The 18,620-nt window shown below is 39.5% G+C and overlaps 1 protein-coding gene across 6 annotated transcripts in view; it reads right to left on the bottom strand.

Annotated features, from left to right (window-relative positions):
• Window positions 1-18,620, bottom strand: part of RERE (arginine-glutamic acid dipeptide repeats) — a 404,253-nt gene that overhangs the window by 164,877 nt on the left and 220,756 nt on the right. For all 6 annotated transcript variants that reach the window (XM_079133348.1, XM_079133347.1, XM_079133349.1 and 3 more), the window contains 2 exons: window positions 7,730-7,835; window positions 6,233-6,329 (listed from right to left, as the gene is read on the bottom strand). In XM_079133348.1, coding sequence (XP_078989474.1) covers window positions 6,233-6,329; window positions 7,730-7,835 — 203 coding nt within the window. The remainder of the gene's footprint in view (window positions 1-6,232; window positions 6,330-7,729; window positions 7,836-18,620) is intronic.

The following is an 18,620-nucleotide window of genomic DNA, read 5'->3' on the forward strand; positions in this document are numbered from 1 at the left end:
GGAGGATTACAAGTTCAAAGCCAACTTCAGCAACTTAGCAAGACCCTATCTCAGAATAAAAAGTAAAAAGGGCTGGGAATGTAGCTCAGAGGTAAAGTACCCCTGGTTCAATCCCCAGTACCACAGGGAGTGGCGGGGTGTGCTTAAAATGATCTCAGGAGCTAAGCAGGGGCAGGCCTGATTAGTACCTCAAAAAGAAAAAGTGCTCAAAAAGAATGAATGCTTGCTCAAAGAACTCTAGGGTCAATGTGAAGTGACTCCTCATGGTGAAAGCTGGAGTAATTCAAGCAACAAAACAACAAATGATAATATTAAACTATAATCAACAAATAAATATTCATGAGTTCATGATGATGTAAATATTTAATTAGATTGATTCAGGAAAGGGAGAAATTTTTTTCTACAGAATTCTAATTACCAAGCACAGTGGCAAAGACAGAAAATAGAAACTACCACCAGACAAGCAAATATTAATAATAGTAGCAAAAGAAATCCACTGATAAGATGCTGAAATCAGTGCATGAAAGCTTAAGGAGAGAAAAGATCTGCACAGTCTCACAGACTCTCCTTAAGTAAATTAACTCCAGGGAAAAAGCTGCTTTACAGTGGAGGAACCTGGCAGAAGCAATATTAATCAAGTGGTCAAGGTCAATGTCACCAGTAATTAGACAAATCACCTCACGAAGCCGTGATAAGAGAGCTAGACACATTATTTCTGTGGTATTCTTGCCAAAAAATGTGTTAACTTCAATGCAATCATGTGAAAACACCAGGCTAAGACAAACAGGAATGTCTGGCAAAATCCATACTCTTTAATTAAAAAGTATCAAGGTTGGCCGGGTGTGGTGGCTGGGAGGCTGAGGCAGGAGGATGGGGAGTTCAAAGCCAGCCTCAGCAATTTAGATAGACCCTAAGCAACTCAGTGAGTCCCTGCCTCTAAATAAAATACAAAAAAAAAAAAAAGGGGGGGGGGATGTGGCTCAGTGGTTAAATGCCCCAGGTTCAATCCCTGGTACCAAAAAACAAAAAAGTATCAAGATTATTTCATCCAAATAAGCCAAGCCCCAAAACTACAGGCCAAATGTTTTCTCTGATATGTAGGTGCCAATTCACAATGGGGGGGGGTGAGGGGATAGGGAAGAACAGAGTTACTTTATATTAGGTAGAGTGGACTGACAGGAGGAGAAAGGGGATGGGAGTAGGGAGGACAGTAGAGTGACACAGACATTAGTACCTCATGTACATAAATGACTGCATGACTGATGTGATCCTACAATATGTAAGATCAGAAAAATATGAAATTACACTCCATTTATATGATTTATCAAAATGCAGAAATGCATTTTGCTATCATGTACAACTAATTAGAACGAATTTTTTAAAAGATTATGTCATGACAGACAAGGATGGACTAGGGAATCTTACAGAATGCAGGACACTAAGGAGAAATTAACTGCAATGTGGGATCCCCAAATATGACCCTAAAAACAAGAACAACAACAAAAAGGATACGCTGAGACTGAAAGAGAATCCTTAGCTTGGTGGGCGGCGTTAAGGCCGCTTCCCTGGTTCCCATCACCGCACCACAGTTACAAGATGCTGCCACTGTGCGGGTAAGGGAGAAAACATGAGAACTCAGTACCTGTACCTTTTCTTTGTGTCAAAAAGTAGCTCCAAATAATTTGTTTAATGACTATTAAGTATTCAAGGGCATAGAGTATCTTTTCCATGTTCCTAGCACCTGACAGAGAGCCCTCCATCTACTAGAGGACAACAAGGTTATTAAATGATGAATGGATGAATGAACTGACAGAATGTGACAGTGAAGTACTAAGCATGTGAAGACAACATAATAAAAATGTGGTCAAAATTATTTCATATATAAAACAACTGTAGAGTAAAAGCCAGAAAATAGGTCTCAAGCTACAAAACTAAGAGCTGGAAGACAATGAAACTCCTTAGGGAACTCACAGGAACTAAAGGACTTGTTTTGGGTTTTTTTGTTTTGTTTTGTTTTTTTGGGGGTGGTGCTGGGGATTGAACCCAGGGTCTTCTGCATGCTATGCAAGCACTCTACACCACCTGAGCTATATCCCTGGCCCCTACAGGACTTTTTTAAAAGGCAAACAATGGTTGAAGAATTGTCCACAGACGTAATTAATCTGTTTAAATCCCTAAATATACATTATATTAAAGGATTTTATATATATATATGTAATATACATAATTCATAATATGCAACATTATGATAAATGTGTATTTAATATATATTTATGTATTTTATAATTATATATACCGTGTGTATGTGTGTGTGTGTGTGTGTGTGTGTGTGTGTATTTGGGACACACGCATACATATATTTTTCCTAGCTGCCCACAACGAGGTAAGGAGATAAATTAATTCAGGATTTAATAAATGAAATTAGAAACCCCAAAATAATTTTTTAGGGTGTCTTGGCCCTGGGCGTCTAGAAAATTCAACTTAAGATCTCTTCCTATTGTATAAATCCCTAGGTAAGGTGATTGCTTATAGCCTACCTAGGATTTTTTCCTCCTGGCTGCTTGACGTAGGAAGCAGATAATGAGAAAGCTGGAAAAGCCTACTGCCCACAAGCCACTGCTGATCTCCTGGACTGTCCCCACAACCAACACTTAAGGATGCACTGGAACAGGTGTACAGTAAACCTGTGAGGCTTTCCCAGGTCACATGTTCTCAGTCCCACTGCACAGCAACCACCCAGATTCCTGGATCACCAACAAAACATTATCCACAGGGGGAAATTAGTGGCATAGCACGCAAACTGAAAGCTTGCAGTGCCTCTGCCCATCCTCAGGGAATCTCTAGATAACTCCCTGAGAAGATGATTCTTCTTCCCATACCTAAAGTCATCTGAAAACCCAATCTACCCATCCAGCAGGCCACCAAGAAATAAAACCAGTGGATGCTGAGTACTCACACTGTCAGTAACTCTACACAAAACTGATTTCACTTTTAATTTTCTTCTTTTTACACGTTTACAAACGCAGATGCGTTTCAATGGGCTGTGAAAGAGAATAGGACCCGTGAGCTGCCCTGTGACGGGCCTCCACACACCTGTGCACTGGGTATTGAATCAGAAGGTTATGTGTCTGGTTCAGCGTGCTATGGCTCAGTCATGCCACCCTAAACAGGCCTGTCAAAAGGATAACTCAAAGCTTAGCAAACGTGACACTGATCACAAAGCTATATGGCGGAGTCATAAACTAAAATCTTCTAATTTCAATCTTGGGTTTTTTTTTGTTTTTTTGTTTTTTTGGTTTTTTTTTTTTTTTTGCCCCCATTATATCACAAGATTGGCCAAAAATACTTACTTGGGAATAAGGAGAACATAAGAAATACTCTACTCAAGATGCTAGCTTTTCTAGTGGTAGCTATGGTAAGTGCAGTGTAGTGAAATATAAGAATAAGTTGTTGTAGGAACTTTGCTGAAAGGTGGATGAGGGCCAGCCCAGGCAGAGCGCACTTCCTCACCACACAAGGCACAAGCACAGAGGTCCACAGTCATTTCAGGAAATGAATTTGGTTTTGATAAGAAAAAGCTTTAACCTCACAATTCCCAAAGACATTACATAGGGATTTTGTTTTCCTTTTGATTCATGATGATGGCTAAAGGATAAAGCTTTCACTCCTCCTTTTTTAATCCAACTTTAAAGAAAAACGTAATACCTGTTTCCTCCCCACTGAATGGAATGGACAGAGCCCCCCAAGAGTTACTGGGAGCCCAGATAAATCCAAAGGATTGAGCCTCTGACAACCAAGGAGAACGGTGCTAAGCACAGGGTTATCAATCTTTTCCTCTGTCCTCTGTGGTTTTCCTATAACTTTCCTTCCGCTCCTTTTATGTGTCCACAGACTACTTTACTTGTGTTTCTCTCAATACTGAGTGTATTTTTGGCAGTACTGGTTTCTATGAAGAAAGAACAAATTATTTTTGGTGGGTAAACCGTGGAAAGGAAAATTGCAAAAAAAGGTTAAATCTTAATCCTCAAAACACCCCAAACATATGCTTAAGTTAAAGTAATATAACTTTGGTGAGGAGAAAAGGGATGAACAGACATCCCTGGGGGCACTGCCATTCCATTCTGTTTTCTTGGAGGTGAGATGAGAGGCAACCCAAAGCTTCTCTTGTGGAGAGCACACTGCTGCTGAGAATGTGGTGGGATCACTACACAGCAGGAAGAACCACACACACGAGGAACAGATGCCAGCAAATGCCCGTGCATCAACAAGTACTTACTAAGCATCTACTAGCCAGATCATTCAGTAAATTATCACCAGGTGTCTGAAGAAAAATCCAATTGACAAAGTGGCAAAGACAGGCTTTCTTTTGAAGCTAACAAAATCAAACTTAAGATGAAAATTTTATAACAGAGCTATCACTTTTCATAACAACTTTAAATAAAATGCCACAAGAGGAAAAAATTATTAGTAAGGATTCTCATCACATACCCAGGAAAAACAATCTCTAATGTTCCCTGCAGTGGGCCAGTGTAAGGACAGTGCTTCAGTTACAGATCTCCAGGAGGTATCTGAGTGTAAACCTCCTTAGAATAAATTTATCCGGATCCACCTGGAATTATTTGAGATAAACGGTTCTTCTAAAAATGATACAGTGAAATGAATATTCCTCTACAAATCTGAATAGCATTGATAATACTCAAATATATTCATTTTATGCAACTATGTCAAAATAGGTTGAATAGTATGAGTTATGTATCTCACCTATTTGTTTTAACTGGAACTTTAAATCCCTCAACATCACTTACCTCAACCAATGAGATAAGATAAGAAGATGAAGGAAAAAGTAAGCAAAGCAGGATAAGAGCTATGTTACCTGTCTCTGCTTACAATCTAATTGTTCCATCAATCAAGTCAACCTTCTATTAACTTGCTTTGTTCAACAAGCAAGCTTAAGCTAGCAAGCAAGCTACCTCCCAAAGATAAATAAAAGCTTATGGGGGTTTAGAAGAAGTTTATGAACCACCACAGGAATTCTCTAAATTTATCTAAAGTCTGGTCAGAAGTCAAATCTAACTACACCCACTTCCTTCTCCTATCGCAGGGGTCAGCAAACTGCTGGTCAACAAGCCAAGTCTAGCCTTTCACCTGTTTTCATATGGTCTGAAAGAATGATTCTTATATTTCTAAATAGCTGAAAAAAGAAATCAAAGAAACATGGTACTTCCTGATGTGAAAAATTAAACTCACATTTTAGTGTCCATAAGTAAAGTTTTATCGGAACACAGCCACCCCATTTATTTGTATACTGCCTATGGTCTTTGTGCTACAATCGCTGAGACATAGGCCACATGAAATATATCTGGTCCAAAAAGTTTGCCAAAATCTGCCCTAATTTACCTTGAAGTAACTGGCCTTCACTCTGTAGCTTTGCACAAGAGATTTTAGATGGTTTTACTGGGTACCATGAGAGCACTGTAAAATAGAAATTACTGTAGTGAAGCTAAAAGCTGGCAAATCCCAATGACTTTTTAAGAAAATCTTATTCTTTAACAGAGAAAACAGTTCTTTCACTGCACTATTGTTTATTCTTTTAGATGAGGAAGAGATGTTAAGGATATTAGTTGTTATACTTCCTATGCCACCTACGAGGTCCAAAGTCTGCCACATATATGCAAAATTACCTAAGACATTAAGACTAGCTGCAGTGTTACCTTGTCTTAAAATCTTCAATATAGTTTCCCTACCACCCCACCAAATCTTTTGGCAGGAAATTTTTCAGACATAAAAATGGAAATAAAAGCTGGATGAAAATCCGTATAAATTCTGCTGAGATAATTAATAAGTATGCCACAATATTTGCTTAACTCATTTTTTCTAGTGGTAGGGAATCAATCACTAGAAAGTAAACTGCAGACCATCAGAATATTTTACCTTCAACATCAAACAATATCAGAAATATCAAATTTCAAGGAACTAAAGATATTTCAGCAAGGGTGTTTAAAAAAAAAAAACACTAAATTAGAACAAAATATAGAGGGAGGTAAAGTCAGATTAATGAAAGTACTGGCAACCTCTAAAATCTCAATTATTCAAAGTCTTAGCTTACTGAGACCTTAAGAGTTGTCTAACTAATAATAGTGGTCATCGAAAGAGATGAGGATAGTTTAGATGTTTTGCCTCCCATATTCAGTGACTTCTCCTTAACACGGAAGATCACATCCTTAGTACTTACCTAAGGGCAGCAGCATGGTATGTGTCAACATAATCAGAAATGAAGAGCTCTCTGTTCTTGATAACTGGGTCTGTAATGACAAGTTCTCTTCCAGAGTCTGTTCAAAAAAATAATAATAATAATAATTAATTAATTACCTAAAAGGCTATTAAAGCCAATTTTCCCCCAAAAGAGATAGAAAGTTTTTGTACATTTTTTTTCAGGTTCACCTCCCACTAAAGAAAGCCCAATAAATAGCCAGGCCTGGTCAACGTCTTAAGTGTGCAAAATAGGGCAGAGGAGTAATACCTGACAAGAACAAATAATACCGTTTTAGACAACTGACAAATTATCTTGTTGGATGCATGTTATACTTTTTACTAAGTTCCCAATTTGCTGAAATGCATTAATTTAAAAAGTAAAAAACTAAAGAAGGAAAAAGAAACAACTATTACATCCTAAAAACTTGTGAACTACTAATATTTAGTGATCCTGTCCTTCCCTCCCACCCCCAAATATTCCTGAATGGAATGAAGCCACACACTAATCCAGTTGAAAAAAAATGACCAAGGCAGGCACAGTGGTGCACAGCTATAATCCCAGGGACTCAGGAGGCTGGGACAGGAGAATTTCAAGTTTGAGGCCAGCCTGGGCAACTTTGTGAGACTGTCTCAAAACAAAACATAAAAAGGATGGGAGATGTAGCTCCCAACAAAGCAACCCTGGGTTCAATCTCTGGCATCCTCACCCCCAGGCAAAAAAAGAATAAGTCACTATTTTTAAGAAAGAGTAACAATTTAACTGCTTTAACAGAGTTTTTATTATTTTGAAAATGAGGGGGTAATTAGTGAGGTATCAAAACCAACATTGTTCTTTAAAATCATTTGATCACTGGTTTGTGGGCTCAATACCTATCAGCAAAGGCAATGCAACAGCAAAGAGCCCAGACATCAAGGTCAGACAGACTGCTCCGGCTCCAGCACCACCACTTAGAAGATATTTGCCCCAGCAACTCCCACGGCACCTCTAAACTCAGCTTTCTCATCTGCAACTACAGGCAAGCCTGCCCCACAGGATTCATGGGTGACTGATGTCAATTATACAGCATGAGGCCTAGTACCTCTTGAGAATCAATTTTCAAAAGGTTATTATACACCTATACAAATGTAACATACATTTTATGTATGTATCTTCTAAGTCAATGAAGTTACTGGACAGAACCACAATGTCAGGGAAGAGGAAGAAAAAACTCAGTTGCCTGGAACTATCTTCCTATTGTTCTCCAAGTCAGGTATCAAAGCTGAATGCTAAAACGTACTTCTGAAAACTTTGCTTTGAAAACTGAAGTACATGACCCTGAAAATACAGGAAAGCTCAATAACAGATTACGGGGAATGGGGGACAAAGTTCTTTCAGAGAAAATTTATCATAGAGGCTATCTCCATTTAATGATTTTTAGAAAAAAACTTTACTCAAACCTAAGATTTATAAGAATCAAATCAGAAGGACATAACTTACCATTTTCATTATGTCGATCCTGAACCAAATGCTGATACACAGAATCTGGAACTTCAGACTGACGGTAGTACCATTTGACGTTCATGAGTAGATGGTCCCTCTTACTCTGAAAAGGAAAATCTAACAGCATTAGAAACAGGATTTCAGGTGTCCAAAAGTGCAGATCACACCCATGATTGAAACTCTGTAAGGAGGCGGGCAGCAGATAAGGACAGACAGTCCAAATGTATTTTTTCCAAAATCCCATCTGACCCTGCTCCTCAAAGTTGTTTATTTCAGAAAACAAAAGAGACCAATCCCAAAGCTGTATCTCCTACTGTAAATAACTATTTCATTCACTATATTTTCATTTGACACTATACAATACTATATGAAAACATCCTTCTATCTTATTTCTTAATCATCTTGGTAAATACTTATCATTGAAGCATACTGTGGAGGCTCTTAGAAAGCAAATGACTAGAAAGAACTTACCTAGCAAGACATGACATTAAGTCACCTTGTTTCCAAGGTCTATCATGCAGACTGTGTCAGAGTCAACCTCTACTTTGTTTTGTTACAGGACTTTGCAGTTATTGCTTTATGCCAAAGTAGGGGTAATAGGTAGTGATGAAGGTGCTGTGAATCCACAGAGCACATCTTATTTGTCTTAGAATTATCAGAGAACAGAACTACTTGTACATAATTATTGGTTAACAATGAGTACTTCTATGTTGATCATCATTCTATAAATGTTTGTAGGACAATTAATCATGTTATCTCTAAAAGTCGAATTCGTTTCAGTTCATTCAAACAGGAGAATAGCTCAGTGGCAGAATATTTGCCTAGCATACAATGAGGCCCTGGGCTCCACCCCCAACATAACCAAAAAACAAAAATCAAAAACAAACAGAAAACATGGAGGTAAATATTGTTCTTTCATTTGAAGGCTATGGGGCTTCAGCTTGAGGTAGACTGTCTACATTCCTGGTCATGAAGCAGTTCAACAGGGAATGCATGAAGATTTCCTGGGGCTTCATAAAATACTTTTCAACCCAAGTTGGGGAACTTACTTCCCCCAAGGTAAATGCAATATGGTGCCTCTTAGTAGCTTCTACCTTCTCATCACAGGCCTACTGGTCAGAAACGAATGAGAGACGGTTAAATCCTAAAATATGTCAAGAGCCCTCCTTAATGAAGGTGCCTCCTGCTTTAATGAGAGATCATAAATACAGACCACACTTAAAGACCAGGAAGGTTCCAAACACCCTTTGCTAAAATACTTAAGTCATTAAATGAATCAGAAAGGGTGGGGAGAGGGGGACCTGCCATAAGTCTCTCAGAATTTCAATGTGAAGAAGGCCTATTCCAAAGTATCATGAACACCAAAAATCTTACTTTGCAATTAACCATGTCAAATAGCATGACCTTTATTTAATAAAACAGACTACATATATGAAGAATAATCCTACATGATGTACAGTCTTTAATTTTTATCCTTCTTGTACTTCTATATTGAAAAGTTTAATGATGAAACTTATTCTGGGGCTGGGGATGTAGCTCAGTTGGTAGAGTGCTTACCTCGCATGCACAATGCCCTGGGTTCAATCCCCAGCACCACCCAAAATAAAAACAAAAACTGCACTGCCTATTCTACAAGGGGGAAAAGAGGACAAACCAGTATGAGGATAAATAAATGAGTAGAATGAATGTTGTAGGTAAAGGAGTAATTATTTTCAGCAGGAGACTATGGTGTAGGTAATATTTGACCCAGAAAAACTCAGAGATTCCAATAGATTATTTTTAAACAAAGGAGGAGACCTGAGAAATAAATAAAAATAGGCAAAGTAGAAGATGCATTCATACTTCACATGATCCATCTACATGCAGATGGCAGAACACTGAGAAGAGTCTAATCCTCTCTGTGGCCTGGCCTTCAACTACTGACCACACAGGAACAAGGATCTTAAGAAGGCACCTAGAAGGCCTGGAGGCCAGAGTATGCCACCTGAATATGCCTGGAGGGCAACAAGGATGGTTCCAGGACACAGGGACAATTATATTTCCCTCTCCTAAAAAGCTGTAGTCTTCTCTAGGTTGGGTGATAAACAGCAGGACAAGGATGAGTTTACACACTGTGGAAAGAAAAATAAAACCCTGGAGAAAAAACAGAGCCTACCTGAGTACTCAGAACTAAAGCCAATAAAGTAAAATAGACTGTCTAACACCAGCGTTTTCACCTCTGCACACTGACATTTGGGCCAGATGATCCTTGCTAGGGATCTGTCCTGGGAACCCCTAGACGTTTAACAACACCCATGGTTTTCAACCACTAAATGTCAATGGCATTCCTCCCCCAGTTGTGACAACCAAAACGGTCTCTGAACATTGCCAAATGTCCCTGTGAGGACAAAACTATACCCAGTTGAAAACCACTGGTCCGTTTTTCATTTTATTTTGTTTTCTAAGGAGAGAAAGGCCAGGATGAGAAGTATAAAACCTGGCTCAAGCCCTACAGGCTAGGGATCATGGACTACTGGGAAGAATACAGTCAATCTTGTTTTAGTTCAAATCCCAGTGCCACAAACTCCCCACTGTAGAAATGTGGGCACTGACTAAGAGTCTCTGAATCTCCCCTTTTTCTATAAAATGGGGATAGTGACACCAATGCAAAAGAACTACCCGAAGAATTTAAAAGACACCCTCTGGAACTGAGTAGGTGCTCAAAGAAACACTGCATCCTCCACAAGCAGGTGGCTGTAACCAGGGCTTCACAGAATGATTTCAAGAACTTCGCTGGGAAACCTAAGAGTTATTCTCCATCAGGACACTGTTCCATATAAAGGATGTTGCTGATCTCTCATCACTGGGCTTCCAAGCTCATGCTAACTACTAAACAGAGCAGGTAGGAATTCAAATCTACTAGCAGTCCTAGCAACAATGTTCTAAAATCTCTATGTCTGTGTATTTCTGCAACACATTTAAGATGTCTGGAAACCTGAAAGTCCCAGGAAATACCCATAAAGTATAATGCTGGCAACTGTAAAATTGCCTCTTTTTCTGAATCAAGTTAATAACTCTGGCAACCTTTTGAAGTAGTTTTTAAGTTGTCATCTGACCTAGGAATACTCACTCATTAATAGTGCAAAAAAAAAAATCAATGCTCTGGTTTTGGGCTCTGGATTTATGACTTTTTACAAGGACTGCAGTATTTCCTAATGTAGTACTACCCCATAACCAGACAGTGGCAGTATTGTGTTAAAATTAAAAAAAGACCCCAGAAACAATTCCACAGATACAACAAAGGTAGACAGAAATTTTAAACAAATTTAAGTAGCTGTAATAAGCATAATATTTCTTAAAAGGCCAATAATTTAAACATCTATAAAGGAAGACAGTGTGCTGTTTCAGAAAGTTTCCAAAGGTACTATACTGAGATTATCTAATTTCTAGGAAGAATTGCAAGCTCAGTCTGCCACACCACTAGGGAGTTCCTTTAGTCAAGTCACTAAAACCCCTTACAAGTGAAAGGACAGAACCAGATGACTTCTGTGATCTAGATTTCTTGCCCAGACAAAACCAAACAGATAAAATGACGTTTGTGAGGCAATCTCTCACGCCTTCCCTTCCTCTGTTCAATGTATTAGCTAATGTTACCATCCTAAAGGTTAAAAAGATCACCTCCACACTGGGAGTAGTCCAAAAGTCATCCACAGGAAATTCTCACATATCCTACTCCTTCCGGGCACAGTGGCACACACCTGTAATCCCAGGGACTTGAGAGGCTGAGGGCAGGAGGTTCAAAACGAACCTCAGCAACTTAGCAAGACTCTGCCTCAAAATAAAAAATAAAAAAGACCTGGGGATGTGGCTCAGAGGTTAAACACCCCGATGGTCAATCCCTGGTACCAAAATAATAATAATGATAATTCCTACCCCTAACTAGTCAGATCTTTGCTCAAAATCACAGAAAACCAAATCCAGAAATAAACTTAGGATCATCTCATTCAACTCAAACCACCTGGGTTTTTGAATTCTGGCTTTGCACTTACTAGCTGTGTTACTGAGCAAGAAATTTTTCTTAAACCTCAATTCTCTCGCATATAAAATGTGGGAGAAAACACAGGTCCCCTACCTCATTAAATTGTGAGGATTAAACAAATTAGTATCAGCTGAGTGGACTGGCTCTCAATGGCTGGACATTACTATCACTGTTTCACAGATGAACAGTCAGTCAGGAAATATCAAGAGGTCCCATACAGGTTTTGCTCTCTTCTGATTCAAAATCATACTGGTAAGGCGACAATATAAAAACAAGCCACATAGGCCGTGGGGTAGAACATCTTCATGTCTTAAAAGTTCTAGAAGCCTATCAAGTAAGGCATAAATATGCCTCATTATTTACTAGTGATAAAACTGAATGATGGTATAAAAGTCAAAGTGTTAATAAATGACATATTTTAAATAGTTCTGACCAAAAGGGAAGGGGGGAGATGCTTCCTAAGTGAAAGCGTCCTGGGGACTATATCCAGATAGGAGAAGAGCCCACCAGGAAGTAATTTCTCCTCATTTCACCTTCACAATAAAAGAAAGATTACAAGTGCTGGGATACACCAGAGCCAGACAGAGCACCACACAGGGGCATATCACCTTCTCCCAGTAAGGTTTCAAGAGAGCAGCTCTGTGTAAAAGGGGTGGGGGTGGTGTGTGCTCCTGGGTTAAATTAAGGGTAGCACATCCCAGGTCTGGGTCTCACTGGAAATGAAAACTGCACAGGAAATTAAGGAAATTAACAGAAGACAAAACCCACCCTTCCTTCCCACCAGGGCTTAGAAAAAAAGACAAACACCTAATGGTGGGTATTTGGAAGAAGAGGGATGATTTCTATAGGGCTTTAAATGTCAGGCAGAAGTGCTGAAATTACCTAATTCAAAAGTCAGAACTGAATTAAACATTCAAAACCATGACTAACTCACAAAGATGACTGACAAGCACAGAGCAGGGAGAAGGAAGAGAGAGACCAGAAGGGCTGACAGGGGACTACTGGTCAAGGGCAACTCTGCTCATTTTATCAGGGCCACACCACTCAGGGGACCCTTCCTTCTTCCCACAGAGACACAGTGACGAGAGCTTTGAAATAATGTGTTTTCCTAGAGATTTTTTATGATGATTAATATAGCACTTTTATTGATTTGAACAGTCAGTCTTTCCCAGGAACAGTCTTAAAGTCCTTAGGAAAATGTTTTTTGCAACATTAAAAAATAACACTAATCAAGCAACGAAGAGGAGGGATTCATTGGTGACCAACAGGACAGGTGCAGAGATTCCTTTACACAACTCAGAGGCAGCCTGTAGACAAAATGAGAACAGCGGCATCTTAAATTCATCTGGTTAAAGAAAAGAGCTTCTTTAATCGCCCTGCCGCTGTTCCTGGCAGGTACCATAAACTCTTCACAAACCCCAGAGGAGGCCACTCCTGTCCCTTCAGTGTTGTTGAATGGACAGATATTGAAGAGGACTGAACTGCGCATGTGAGGGTTGGGGGCACTTCGGAATGAAGAGCAACTTCCTGGCATTGGGTGGAGGGGGTTGCTGACGGGTGCCAAGGAAGCCTGGTGGAGACAGCCCTCTTCCTGCTAACTAACACAGCTAACCCAGCCTCTGTGTGTCCCCTGCCTCTCCTCCTTACCAGCCTTCAGAGATTTTGAAGATGTAACTTTGGAACAATAAGTTTCTTCCAACTTCTATCAAAGCTTGCCTTGAACAGAACCTAATTTTAGAGCAAAACTGTTTTTGGAGCAACTACCTTATAGCCTAGCATCTTCCTCCTGAATGGAGCAGGTGCCAAGAACAAGCTGACCAAGCTACAAAACTGGACATTATCAAATGAATGATAATCAAGTAAGAGTCATCTGCTAGAGATGGAGTATCTCCTTCAAATGTTTACCTGCTTAGTTAATTGGGGGGAGCATATTTCAAATAATGCAAGATCTGGTTTCACAGTTGGGTGAAATAAAAACAAAATTCTTGATTCATAAGCCAATATAGCCAACCAAGATTTTCCAGAAATTAGGGAAATAAGGGAGTATAAGCAGCTCACATTTGAATACTGAAGCATATGAAGACATCTTCTGCAGAAACTTCTCAAGTATTTCCACAAACAGCAAAAGTGAAGTGAAGGGCTAGATGATTATCAGAGTTTTACTACATAATTGAGAAATGTGGGTGCTGAGGCTGTGGCTCAGTGGTAGAGCGCTTGCCTCACATTTGTGTGGTGCTGGGTTTGATCCTCAGCATTGCATATAAATAAATGAATAAAATAAAGGTCCATAAAAAACTAAAAAAATTAAAAAAGAAATGTACACATAAAAATCTCAGCTGATAGGACACTCCACATACAGAGGGAGGGAAACTACCAAGATATCATGGTATCCCTCTGAGTGTGCTACAACTACTGCTTTCAGGTGGCCCTTCAATCCTGCTGACTAACCTACACCTACAGTCAAGAACTGCTGCATCCATCACCCTCACTAAGACCTTGGGGGGACAGTGGTTTCAATACAATAGTCCCCGACTTTGGGGGAGAGAGAGAAAATCATTGGGGTCAAAGATCACTATTCTTCCAGAGTCAAAGACAACTACAAGCATATCACCATTCTACAAAAACCAATCAATCTAAAGATTAAAGCTTTCCATAGAACCAGAGGATCATATTTACCTAATTTGTGGTTTAATCAGGGTTAAAAGAGACCAACCAAAACGAAATCAAATCTAGCAATCCTTTCACTGGTTATTACCCCAAAGATCTGACGTTAGTTTTCTAGAGACGTCTGCAGTGACGACAACACCCTTCACAATGGAGTAGTTACAGAAGCAACCCAAGTGTTCATCAACAGACGAACAGATAATAGAAAATGTCCCATCCACACAGGATGAATACTATTCAGCCTCAGAAAGGAAGGAAGGAAAGTTTGTCATTTGTGACAGTATAGATGGAACTGGAGATTATACTAAATGACATCAGTCAGGCACAGAAAGTCAAATACTATGTCTGCCCTTACGTGAGGAATCTATGATAATCAATCGCAGAAACAAAGCAAGTGGTGGTTGCAGAAGCTAAGAGACAGGGAAATGGGCTCCATGGCTGAGCACTTGTCTAGCACATGTGAGGCCTTGGGTTTGATCCTCAGCACCACATCAAAATAAATAAATAAAATAAAGGTATTTTGCCCATCTACAAGTATAATTTTTTTTTTTTTTTAAACGAGATGGGGAAAAGAAGAGATGATAATCAAAGGGCTCAAAGTCTCAGAATGGAAGAACAAAGGTTTAGATCTACTGCACAGCTGGGGAACACAGTAATAGCATACTATACAATTCAAAACTGCTCAAAGGAAATTTTAATTGATCTCACCACAAAAAAAAGATAAGTATTTGAGGTGATGGATATGTTAATTAGGTTCACTTAAGAATTCTGTATTATATCTATGAATTATAACATCACTTTGTACCCCACAGATATATGCAATTATAACCTCCATTTACAATAAAAATTTTGTGAAATTTCTTTCACAACCTATGAGCGGCCCTCAATCCAAAAGACCATTGTCAAGAGACTGCAGCATCTGTGCCATCCAGGAGGATGTGAGTCATTGCAATTCCAATGGTGAAACATGAAGGAGGAATTCTAGAAAGGCAGCAGGCTTCTGCAAGAGCTTACATCCAAGAGGGACACATAACTGACTATACACAAATCCCCAGAAAGACGAGGAAACCAAAAGTGTTCTCAAACAAAAGCTCAGGTGTATCAGAAACAATTTCAAAACCACTGTTTCTTGATGAAGTCTTGTTTGTTAAAGAAACATTTACCTTTCTATAAAAATTATTTTTACAGCTTGAACTAGACACAAATCAATCAACATCCATGAAAAGTAAATCACCTCTTAATTGCTAAAGAGTCAAAACTCATTAAGACATGTTCTATCTAGGAACCACTATACACACTAATATTTTCAGGCAATTCCTGTATACTTTTGCAGTGGAGAGATCAAAACTGATTACCTGGGTAGCCATAGGAAAATTCCTATTTCTTGGCCTCCACTGGAAACAAGGAGGCTGGTGGAGTTAGAATTAAAGACAGGCAGTCAGTGTAGATAGGTGGGATGGAGCGAATGGAAACCTCCCCTTGGGAGACTGGAATGTTATGTCTCCAGAGCCCTTTGATTCTACCCATCCCAAAAAGGCTGTTAATGAAGCAACTCTGGAGCAGACAGAGAGCTACCAATCAATGCCCCCTGGGCTGCTGCTCCCTTCCTGCCTAGCACTCCACCTTGGCCCTTCGAGCCCACCTGGCTCATCCCCTGGTCATCCCACCAGCATCTCCTGGGCACAGTCATATACTCAGGAAAGAGATGTAAGCGGGGAGCGAGCAGGAGAACACAGAAAGGAGAAGTCTGTAAAAGGAGCATGGTGCTCTCCCTTCTTGGGATACCAGAATACTAGCTATGGCCCCCTTCTCTCTCCCATGAGACGTCTGTGTTACTACTTTTAAGTAAAACCTGCTTTATATGCTTGTCTCAGCGTGCTTCTCTAATGTTCAGACTTCAGCATTTGAGGAAACAGAACTCATTACCAATAACTGGTGTTATCACTGGGTCACTAGGTAACCTGCTGTCCTTAAGGTTTCATATACACAGACAGATAAGCTCTATTTAAAAAGAGACTTCACACATGGGACAGACATGCTAAACTAATGAGCACGCCTGAAACTACTCGTGTCCCACACAATGTCTACCATCATCCTGCCTGTGATGGTCAGTGTCAGTATTCTGGATGGATTAAGGAATATTAGGAAAGGGAGTAAAGCAGTATGTGAGAGAGAGAGAGAGAGAGAGAGAGAGAGAGAGAGAGAGAGAGAGAGAGAGAGACAGACAGACAGACAGACAGACAGACAGACAGACACACCCTGGAGGAGACTGGTGTGTGAGTTTGGGAAGAACTATGTTCAATGTCAGCAAGTGCCAACCAATTTAACCTCGGGAATGGATGGAATAAATAAGCAGAGAAAAGGAAAATTTGTTCTCTTTTCAAATCCTGACACCCTTCTCCTGCCCCTGGACATCAGAACTACCGGTTTTCCAGCTAAGCTTTGAACTCTGTGACTCAAAACAGGGAGCCCTCAGCTCTCAGGCCTTTGGACCCAGACTGGGAATTATATTGTAAGCTTCTCTGATTCTCAGACTGAGCCAAGCAATCAGCCTCCCTGGGTCTCCAGTTTCCAGGTGGCCTGTCGTAAGACTTCAAGGCCTCCACAGCTATATGACCCAACTCCTTAATAAATGCATTCCCACCTACCCACCTGCTCACTATTTTTTTCATCTACCCATCTATTCTTCTAATCTACCCACCAATCCTTCTACCTAATTGGTTCTGTCTAATACACTGACAAAAACATCAAACATGAGATTCAAACTTTAAAAAGTTCCAAAGTAAGGATGTGAAAAGTCAATTTAGCATGTAAGATCATACGCTTAGATCCCAAAATGTGCAGACCAAACCCAAATCAATTCCCTTCTAAAACCCACTTTCTAGCTAGGATCTATGGTCATACCAGATAAGCACATAACCACAAATTTTCTATTTGTCCAAAAGATTTCTCTCATTAAAGGAAGAGAAAATAGCTATTCTATATAGCATAGAAACTGTCACTGTTACTCTGTTCAGGCCCAAGGCTAATTGAATGGTGCTTGCCAACATTGAAAATAGTTCTTCCCCACTCAGCCCTAAATTCCTACTAATTAAACATTATTATTTTTAAAATTCAAGCTCAAATGCCATAAAATGTGACATTTTTAAAATACTTTGGTTTTGTTTGGTGATGGTGGTGACAGTGCTGGTGATGGTTCTCATTTTGAGGGAGTTAATGACTTCTCATTCATGACAGGAAAGCACAAAGCCCTGCCATATATCGCATACAGGGTTAGGTGCTGCAATAGTGAACAAGATATTGGGGAACGGCAGGGCGCCTGGACAACGGGGTACCAAAATGTACATTCACACACTGAACTTAACATCTCACGATTTTGATACTGTATCATTTTTAAAATAAAAATCACTATTTTGTGCTTAAAGATTATCACAGGGATTTTGTACTTAAAAATTGATGGTGAAATATCCTGAAAAGATTTCACCAAGTCAACTCATGTATTACAGAAGTGGTCCTTGAACTTCTTTGATTCAGAATTCCTTACTTTTTGGGGGTGGAGTTACTGGAGATTGAACCTAGGGACACTCTACTACTGAGCCACATCCCCAGCCCTTTTTATTTTGAGACAGGGTCTTGCTAAGTTGCCATGCCTGGCCTCGAACTTGTGATCCTCCTGCCTCAGCCTCCCAAGTAGTTATAGGATTGCAGGCAGTGGCACTGCAGCAGGCTAGGATTCCTTGCATTCTTAAAAGTTATTGAAGAGGGTTCAATTAAAAAAAAAAAGTTATTGAAGAGTCAGAGGAATTTTTTATGTGGGTTATATCTCATTGACATTTACTACATTGGAAAACAAAAATTTAAAGAGTTATCAATTCATTTAAGAACAACAGTAAAACTCACTGCATGTTCATGTTAACATAAATAACACAACTTCTAAGTAACTATAATGTTACACAAAATTTTGTAAATGAGTAATTCTTTTATTTTTGTATGTCTCCTATGTCTGACTTAATTAAACAGATTCTCACAAGTGTTTCTACATCCAATCTGTTGAGGTATCACACAGATAGCCTTTGGAAAATGCAGTACATATTCTTGAAAAAATGAGAGCAAAAAGGCACATGATGTCTTGTTATTGTTGTAAAAACAGTATGAATCTACAGACCACAGGTCTGCTCTATCAGATGAACGAATTGCACAAACAGA

The sequence above is a fragment of the Sciurus vulgaris genome (assembly GCF_902686455.1).
Source record: "Sciurus vulgaris genome assembly, chromosome: 1".
Taxonomy (NCBI): Eukaryota; Metazoa; Chordata; class Mammalia; order Rodentia; family Sciuridae; genus Sciurus; species Sciurus vulgaris.